Source organism: Candoia aspera, chromosome 1 (assembly GCF_035149785.1).
Source record: "Candoia aspera isolate rCanAsp1 chromosome 1, rCanAsp1.hap2, whole genome shotgun sequence".
Taxonomy (NCBI): domain Eukaryota; kingdom Metazoa; phylum Chordata; class Lepidosauria; order Squamata; family Boidae; genus Candoia; species Candoia aspera.
The window spans coordinates 81382287-81392390 of NC_086153.1; the positions used below are offsets into that span (position 1 = coordinate 81382287).

Sequence of the window (10104 nt, forward strand, 5' to 3'; positions counted from 1 at the left end):
CTGGCTTTGCACTGTGGTGCCGTTGTGGCCAGGGCCTGGGGTGGAAGTAGCTCTGTTTCCCAGATTTTTTAAAATCAGTTTGTTGGTGACATGCCACAAAGCTCTTCATTTTTGGCTTGCTGAGACTTCTGAGTTGGGGGGGGGGGCGGTTTCAGTGCTGCAACCTTGAGGCTGGTGGTCTGACCTAGATTAAAGTTACCAGATCTCAAAGTAAAACCATACTCTCTCCCTCTCCAGCATATGAATGTCCCCCAGCAACAGTGTGAACAGCTAAAGTCATTTCAGCTTTTCGGCACACCACTGCATAGAAAGGACACTAAAAAAGGGAACTTTAAACTCCCAGGAAGCATTTGAAGGCAATGCATCTGCTCAATTTACTGACTGAATAAATTGAGGACTCAGTCAGGACTGTGGATGTAGTCTTCTGCTCTTGCCATCCTTTTTTGCTCAATAAAACCTGCAGCTGAGGTTCTCTAATTTATTCTGATTTATTTCCCCCATTTACCTTTCACTCTTCCTTCACTTTCTGCAAGGGCATCCCAGGTAGCCACAACCGAAGGGGTATTGCCTTTAATTGGCCAAACATTGAGGTTTTCTGGGGCACTAGTGGGAGCTGCAAAATAAACAGCAGACCAAAGAGGAGAAGGGGAAGGGGAAGGGGGGAAGGGAGGGAGGGAGAGAGGGAGGGAGGGAGGGAGGAAGGAAAGACTCATTAATAAACACCTCCTTTAATGCCCAATAGGTTCCCTGTCTCCATCTTTCATCTTTCTTTTTTAAAAAATGAGATGCTGGCATGCTTCATTCCTAAGTATTTGCTTCCAGCATTTTTTGTTCCCAATAATGCCTCTGGACTCCAAACAGAGCCCACAACTTTTCTTAGAAAACAAAAGTGATGGGTGGCTGCAACCTAGTGTTTTTATTTGGAAATGTGCCCTTGTGCCCCAGAAGAGGACACTAGCTGAAGACTAGGGAACTTTCTGACGGAGTGGGGTTGATGGGTGGCAAATGGCATTCTGATAAAATGATGCTCTGAAATTGATTATAAACTGGTAGCAGTTATTCAGTGAGATAGCAAGCTTCCTCTCTGGCAGCTTTTTTACAAGAGCATCCACAAAATATCCTTGAGTTTCCCAATGCACCCACTGTTTAAAAAATGCTGGGGACTCTGAAAGAAGCAACATGAATGGTGGACTCCCATTTATTTCATTGTTTGTTTTGCATGCTACAATTTTATATTATAAACAATTCAGAGAACTCCAAACCCACGCATGCATGCCAGTATAGTACTGCTTTGTGGATAAGACAAAGTGACAGCCAATTAAAGGCCTGAAAGACCTATTTTATGGAAGAATTACTGAAGCAGATGGTCCTATTGGTTAAAGAAGAAGAAAAAACAAACTGACATCATATAAAGCAGTCTGAAAAAGCCTGCTTTGCCCAGCTAGCTATCAGCTCTTAGCCAACCTTGGCTGATCTTTAAGCAGAGTCCGAGCTTGTAAGCCAGACTGGGAAGGTAGAAAGCCATCCTGGGAGAAGTAACGGCGAACCATTTTCATAGTTTTGCTAAGAAAACTTCTGGACTGGAACTTTGATACCTCCAGAGGAGATTTACAGTCACAATTTTGATAATATTTAATACATACCAGTTTCTGGGGTTCTTTGGTAAACTGAAGTACTCCATTTGCCCTCCCTTTCTCCTTGTGAAATTTTAACTGCAAATTCATACATGGTGTCTGGAATTAGTTTATCCACCAAGACCCGCCTGTTGGATACTTGTTTGTAATCCCACCTTGCTGATTCCCCTTTCTCTCTGTAACGGACAGTAAACTGCCTAGGAATAATGTGACAGAAAAATACAGTATTAACCACAGCCCTGAAAAACAATGCACAACAGCAAGCATTCAAATCATTACAACTTCACATGCACAATACACTCAACCACCTGAAGAACTTGGCAAATTCTTCAGAGGTAGCAACTCTTGGTCAGAATAGCCAGGGTGCAATTGCAGGGGTATAAGCTCAGAGTGAAATTCAGTTTAACACATGTTGAGCCCCACATTACACCCATCCAACAATCCTAAAGATTACACGATGGCTTAACAGCCACCTGCGATTCTTCCATTATCAGTGAAAAGAACTGCCTGTTCCCTGGTTATAAGAAGTGGTTAAAAAGCAATTCTCTATGATGCCATCTTAACGTACTGGCATATATCTTGATTCAAAATTGGACGTTGTTCACTTGCTGAAATTCTTGCAACTCTACCCCTTTCAACTCAACAAATCTTGTTAAAGAAGGCCCCGAGAATCTTTGCATGGAAGAAATACTTTCAGTTTGAGACCACTGCCAAAAGCTTGACAATGGAGTTTAGACATGCAATTACATATATTGGACATGACACTGGGACTGTAAAGTTGTACTGCTTCTGTAGTCAAGGGGCAGCAAATCAATCAGTCACATTTGTTTTTCCTTGCTGTGTTTCCCAGCCATGCTAGATTTCCAAAGCTGCAAGCAACAAGCTAGAATTGGCATACCTTTGGCAAGCCTATGTAAAAAGCCCAGATAATGCTTAATACCTAGAGGGGATGGGTTTTTTCTGCTTTTCACTGAAGGGATCTGTCCAAGTGACCAGTACTGAGTGAGAGGACATGACCCGAATAGCAATGTCTTTTGTTTCTTCCAGTTCATCTTCCTCTGAAATGAGACAACAGAATTTATCAGGCAAAAGGAAGAGTTTTTGTGGCGTTGCCCTACATTCTCATGAATATGGAAATTGGTTTTAAGAAGGGAGAAGCTTACATATTCACTGGGATAGGAATTAGTTCCAAATTCCTCTAGACAAAGAGTCAGCATTCTGACTATTGACTGAGATTCCAATATACGAAAAAAGGAGAGTTTGAATTGGCTTTTCTCCTCCTCCTCCTCAACTTTCAAAAGTAGAAAAATACCAAATTCCATCCCACATTTCTAAAACTGCCAAACGTTGCTGTGGCAGTGCTTGACCGATTCTAAGAAATTTATTTATTTATCTATTTGCACCTTTGTTTGTTTGTTTATTCATCCGAGTATTTACAGTATATATCACTCTTCTACAAAAGCCTCAGGGTGATTTACCATATAACAAAATGAGATAAAAGCAAGTACAGTAAAAATAACCAATATAACCCAAAGCCACATGTATTAACTCTCAGGGCTGTTTATAAGGGACCTTGAAGGCTTAAACAAGCTACAAAATGGCTGCAGACAAAAAAGTCTGCTTTCTCATTCAACTTGAACAGAGCCATCCTTAGGCTGTCGTATCTACCACTTCCAACTACTGTACAGCAGCTGTCCCTAACTGGTGCTTGCCAGATGCACCGAGGATGCAACACACAGAATTTCTTGGAGTCATAATTCTAACATATCTCAAGGTCATCAATTTGGAAGGTGGTTGTACTTCTTAGACTTCTTCTAAAGTTTATTTTGAGCCTCAACTAGAGTCTAATTTCAGTGCTATTGTGAAAAATGATGAAGAGATGACCTTAAGCACTGTGGAATGCCTTCTTCTAATTTTGAGTTACTATAACCAGCCTACAAACATCTGAGTATATGCTAAAAGACATCCAGGTTAGAGAGCACAATGCCCACTAAAACAGGAATGATTAAATAATCTGTTGCATCTAAATTCCTATGAGAAAATACCAACTCCAGCTCCCACATTAATAAGTGAATAAAGCACTCTCTCATTATCAGCTATAGGATTCACTGTAAATATTTTGAAGCAGTATCTTCAGAGAAAACAATATGCAATTATTTATTCTTATTACAGTGCAAATGGCCATTTCCAAACCTGTAATGCACAATATCTGGCTCCATCCAAGTACAAACTGGACAAGGGAAAAAAAAAGATACTTAGACTTTATCTGGAGCTTTTTTCCAAAACTACATTCCAGATGTGTTGAACTGCAACTCTCATACTTTCCAGTGAACACAAAAAATGGCCAACGTTTCTTCATAAACAGTTTCAAGATAATTTAAGATTTAAAACAACTGAATGTAGGAGAAAGCAGAAGTTCATCTACCCATCTCTAGGCTGGGTCTCTTAGAATTCCTAGATAGAGGATAGGCAACCTAGTGCACCCTTCTTGGATTTCAATTCCCATCAGCCTGGTCAGTATACAGATTATGGGACTTGTGATCTAAAATATCTGAGAGCATTAGATTGCCTTCCCTTATATTAACTCATGTTTCCATTTCTGGCAAAAAAAAATCATTATGTAATAGTATGGCTTGCCATTTTTGCACACTGATTTCAAAATATACCTGTGACTTTCCTCTTGGTTAATGCAGCCTGACGCACCGGTTGACTCCGCCTTTGGAAATTCCTTGAATGTGGTGAAACCAGATATACGGATTCAGATGCTGCAAACAACAACAGGAAGACATACCAAATTTTAATACATTTACTGCTACAAAGATTAAACGTCAACAGTGCTTTTAGGCAGTACACAAGACCCCTGGCCTATTAAGGATGAAAGCCTTTGTTTCAAACAATTGTAATTGGTTGCCCCTGACAAACACTGCAGTCAGACCAAGCACTAGCACCTGTATGCTGTCAGTTACTGTGGTCAGCCATCTCCACAGGGAGAGTCAGCAATGTCAAAATGGCAGGCATGACTGGAATCTAAGCTCTGCCCCTTTTTACATGTGTGCAATCCAAGCAATGCACATTAAAAGGGGTGGGACTTTGCCTGGTTGCACCCACCACTTCGATATCATTGACTGCCCCTCTGGATGCCTTTGATTGTAACCTAAGAACTCTTGCAGACTTCTGAGCTTCAGATCAGCCACAGCTTCTATGATTGGGATGTCTTGTTTTCATTTTTTAAACTGACAAAATCCTCACATACCATTTTTAGGGCCAGCATTCTGATGTGAAGCTCCAGATAAAATTTAAAAAAGAAAAAAAAAGTGTGCCTCAAACTGAAACTTCATTTATTCAAATTGTTGTGATTGAATTCCCTCCCCCTTGCACTAATTAATTCAAACTATTAACTAACTTAATAAAAAGCTAGCAATAGATGCCAACATTTATTTCTGATGGAAATAAGTTAGAAATGAAATAATCTTGGATTGTGAATGTTCCACTTAGTTGTAACACTGCAAAAATACATCTTCTTTGAAGTTACTGCAAATTTAATCAAGTCTTTTATTAGCAATGTATATGTGTTCCTTTCTGTCTGCCCCACCATATTTCTTCTTTTTGATAATATACAATTGTTATTTTATTTCTTGGTGGCCATGGATGATCTTTGACTTAACTATGTTCTTTGTTTTTGGCAGTTTAGAATAAGTACAATCAAAGATAAGCCCTTGAGGAATTTTTATGATATAATCATTTGTTCCGGAGGATGAAATAAACACATTATCAGGGAGAAGAGACCAAATAATTTTTCAACAAAACAGAATATAAAACACAACAGTGAGAAAAATAAGAGGATCATCAAAAACTTTCACACAGAACACAGACATTTACCTATTTTTTTAATATAATGGGCTCTTTCTTCTTTGGGCAGTAATTTAAAACTCATTTTTCTGCTGCTTTCCCCATATCCATGAAGGTAACCTGGGTATCTACGTGGGCTTGAGTTTGCAGACTGGGATGGTCTCCACTGAAAGGATGACCTGCCTGATGATGAACGGATGCGTGTTCTCAAAGGTCTGTTTGGTACTTTCTTCGCTTAAAAAAATGTAAAAAACATACAAACACACAAGTAAAGAGTTACTCTGAAGCATTCTTGATGCGTCCACTGAAGAACAAACTTTTCAAAATTGTAGCATTCATTTGTTGAAGAAAGAACATGGGAACTTGAATGAAGCTAGAGAAATTTTAAAAAGTAACAGGATCCTTTTTTACAATAGAACATCACAATCACATACAGTATATTCAACTTCATTCAACCATCATGTCTTCCCTGTGAGCATGTGGACCTATTGCAAGGTGTGACAACTGTTACTGTACCTAGTACTGTACACCATTCCATAGTGTACACTTGATATATTTCAAATGCATAGTCACAGTAGGTGGCACAGTTTAGCCAACCTTGCTAGATCAGGAGTGGGGGGGAGGTTCTGCTGCTAAGCTTCTGCTGCTAACTTTGTACCTAGTTAGTTTCCTGAATATCATCAGGAAATCCCGAGGTGTAAGCTAAACTAAGAAGTTATGAGTCCATATTGGATTAGGTGGTACATAACTGGAATAAATAATATCCCGGAGGAAGACCATGGCAAGCCACTTCTGTATTGTGCCAAGAAATCTATACGAACATGCCCATATGGTCACTAAGAGACAAGATCAGTTCAAGGGAGTCCTTAAAAATACTATATGAATTGGCCTTTAATTTGTTGTATGACAAAAGGCTTACTTCTGTAGCAGTCCAGTTACATTTTGCTATCTTAAGTAGAAAAGAACACTAGAGTAAGTCTGGAACAGCAGTTCCTTATAACACTTCCAAATCATTGAAGAGAAACTGGTAGAAATTAGACAAGCCAAAAGTTTGCTAAGATGATAAAAATCAGGTGGCGCAAAATCAAGTTTTTAGAACAATAGGAAATTAAGGAATTCTGAGACATCAAAGAATTAACAGTAGAAAAGGAGTAGCTTTTCCTTCAAGAAGAATGAATTGTTATCTTAAGTATATAATGGAAGATTGATATGGGACATTCCAACATGCTTACTCTATTAGATAGGCAAGCATGCTCAAATGGAACCAATGGTATCCAGATGCACCAACATGTTTTTGGCACAATATAAAAATCAAATAATCAATGACACGTAAAGACATTTCTGATATACTACAAAAGTGAACAAAAGTGAGCAGATGTGCTTACACAGGAACAAAACAGCTATCATGTACCTAAAGGCAAGCTACATAGACAGAGGATATATAGTGAGTTTATAACTGACAACAGCTCCCAAGATACATCAGCTGCATTTTCAGTATTTGCCAAGCATAGATCCACACACCATTACTTCCCGTAATAATACTGTTAGTTGAAACCGCACAGTAAGACAAGAACATTGAATGAAAATTAATTTCATGACTCATGAGAAGGTTATGCAAATATCTGAAGCAGAATTGATCTCAAATTCTTAACAAGTGGATCAAATAATGTCTCAGAAATTGTTGGTCACTAAATAAGGCCAACGAAGGACCATTTGATAATTGACATGGCAATTATCCTTTGAACTACTCTTTTGTAAGCCACAAACTATTTGTAATAGGCCACCTTCTCATGTGCACAGATCCTGCTTGCTAAGGATTTCTTCCCATCTGATTGCTTCCTTAATGGCAAAAGATGCCTCTTGTGTTTTTCATTTTCAGAGAGTGATCTGGAACCACCCAATGCCACTCACACAGGGCCCTCTAGGAAAATTAAACTGGTACCAGGGTGAGTACTTTTGCTAGGGTGCTTGGATCATGGTTACACCATCAGTCTGGTCCTGCAGTGTTGTGTGTGGGAGAGCAGATACGTCCATGCAATGGCATCTTCACATTTGCCCTAAAAGGCCCCAGACTCAGTAAAGCTACTTTTCCTCTTAGAACCTATGTAATGTTTCCACTTCCTTCGCCATACTTGTGTCATTAGGCATTGCCACAAGAACGTATTTTCCTTCCACTATTTAAAGTCTCCCTTCTCCCACCCAAAATCCTCATGCCTTCCACTGCTCCCCTGCCTTGCCTTTGTTTACACTAGCCAACTTAAGGTTGCCTATAATTAGAATCCATCAAGCCAACCTTAAGTTCCTACTTTCAAATCTAAACCTCTGGACAGCACGAAGCAATTATTAAGATATTCAGGGCGATCTTTATTCCTCTCTGCTACTAAGCTGTATGAAAAAGGAGGACCAAGGTCATGCAAACTGTTATTGATTTCTTACACTGTCTTCACGGGATCTGGAGTACTACTTCTCTACAGAGCTCTACTGGTGAACCTCCAGTGCATAGGTTGTGTAGCTGGACCTCCAGAACAAAGCCGGGGGGGGGGGGGGGGAGGAGGGCGGGGACCAAATTCAGATGCCAAGGAGGACATCATGGGAAAGAGCAGCACAGAGGTGATACTAGATTGGTATACATACTACATGTGGAAAGGCTCTATTTTTCCTGGAAAGAGTAGCAGAAAACTAATGCTTCTTAAGCTTAAAAAAATGTGTCTGTTCCCTCCCTCCTTAGTACACCAGCAAATATTCTGAAACTGACAAGAGGGTAACAACTAACATGGATCCAGTTAACCATTAGCAGCTTAAACTTCTTTTTTAATTCCTGGCAAGTGGATCAACCACCGCACCATGTAGCTGGCAAAAAAATCAGTCTTAGGAGTTATTACTGGCCTTTCTACGCACAAGAAAAATGTCAATAAGATTTTATCCTATGCATATTTTAAAAATTAGAGTTGAACAGCAGACTGTTAAAAATCAGTCCATTTGACACTCCTCCAAAACCCACAGAAACGTTATAAACCTGTTTACCTGCCAGTTAAATTGAATTTAAAGATGCTATGGCTCGTAATGTAGCTCACCTCGGATATAGCAGTAGCTGTGAATCCTCTTAAAAAGTAACATAATTTTGCTGGCATGTCTGTTATGTCAACCTTCCATTATGGTACTAAATAGCCTCATCGCAATGTTCTATGGGCTTGGCTCTTTCATATCCTGCTCTAACTCCCTGATCTTCACTTTGCAATAAATGAAACTTACTGATGATCCTTGACAAAGACTGAATACATTGCTACTGGCCACATAATTTAATTGAACTTTTGCTGGTCTGGTTTGGCAGGAAGGAAGTCTGCAATCGATCAGCTTCTTCTGCACCAGTAATAGACACTCTTTTCCAACTGGAACTAGTATAAAGAGTCTTCATGGGACAGAGGGCACAAAAGGAACTAAAGCAGCCAAAAAGCCATATGGAAAGTATTCCATTTAAAACAAATGTGGCTATAGGCAAGGAATTGACTCTCTACCCTAATTCTCCTTGGAGGCTTTTAAAAAGGAAAAGAAAAATGTTCTGTGGTGGTCTTAATATGCATTCCTCCCTGTAGATATACTGCCCATTGCATTTGCCTGTCAGTCTGGTACCTGAGACATGGACAACACCTATTCCTACCCACCCCAATGTACCATGGATCAAGCTGCTTGATAGATGGGAGAGGAACCAGTTGTTACTGTCTCAGACCTGCGTCTTCTCCTGGATTTAAGCTTTTTTCTCGGCCACAACATGAGAAAGAAGAAACAGCATCAAATCATAGGAAATGAAATCAGAAGGAGTTTCCAGAAGTAAAGATGGATGAGAAATTTTGTCCAGCAGAATTTTTAGGAAAATATTCTGCTAAATATATAGGATAACTTGGAATGCACATACATGCTGAAATCTACACTCAGAATTTCCCAATGTAGTTGAGAATTTAAAACATGCATTCATGAAAAATATACATAAAAACACAGTATTATTGCCATCAAGTTGGTGTTGACTATTAGCAGCACAGATTTTCTCCATGACAATATATGCCTAACTTGGTCCTTCAGGTCTTCCAGTGGTGCAACCATCACCACTGTAACTAAGTCCATCCACCTTGCTGCTGCTCATCCTGATTTTCTCTTTCCTTCCACCTTTCCCAGCATAGAGAACTAGGTCTTTGCATAATGTGTCCGAAGTAGGATAATTTGACCCTGGTCATTTGTGCCTTGAGCGGGAACTCTAAGTTGACTTGTTCAATGATCCATCTGTTTGTTTTTTTGGCTATCCAGGAGTTTTCTTCAACACCAAATCTCAAAAGTGTCAATACTTTTTCTATCCTGCTTCTTCGAAGTCCAAAAGTTGGAAAAGCAATGCATTTTCTTATAGAAAAAAATTGTTAACAAAATATGCACACTAGGACAAGTATATACAGAAATGTGTATTTCCAGTGATGTATGCATCAGTGCATATAAATACTGATGCAAACGTTTTCTGCCAAATTTGTAAATTAGACTGGAAGTCAGTAAGTTGAGATATTGGGAAAAACCAACATGGGCAGAATTATCCTTTCTTATTGAGCATTAGCTCAAGACATTCACAGATGACATGTTC

At 39.4% G+C, this 10104-nt stretch overlaps 1 protein-coding gene across 1 annotated transcript in view; it reads right to left on the bottom strand.

The window, feature by feature from the left end:
* The window catches only part of FNDC1 (fibronectin type III domain containing 1), a 58329-nt gene extending 52619 nt beyond the window's left edge, over positions 1-5710 (bottom strand). The window contains exons 1-5 of the mRNA XM_063307917.1: positions 5514-5710; positions 4301-4399; positions 2575-2692; positions 1644-1831; positions 506-613 (exon numbers count right to left, since the gene is read on the bottom strand). Coding sequence (XP_063163987.1) covers positions 506-613; positions 1644-1831; positions 2575-2692; positions 4301-4399; positions 5514-5568 — 568 coding nt within the window. The 5' untranslated portion in view covers positions 5569-5710. The remainder of the gene's footprint in view (positions 1-505; positions 614-1643; positions 1832-2574; positions 2693-4300; positions 4400-5513) is intronic.
* Between the last annotated feature and the right edge of the window lie 4394 nt (positions 5711-10104).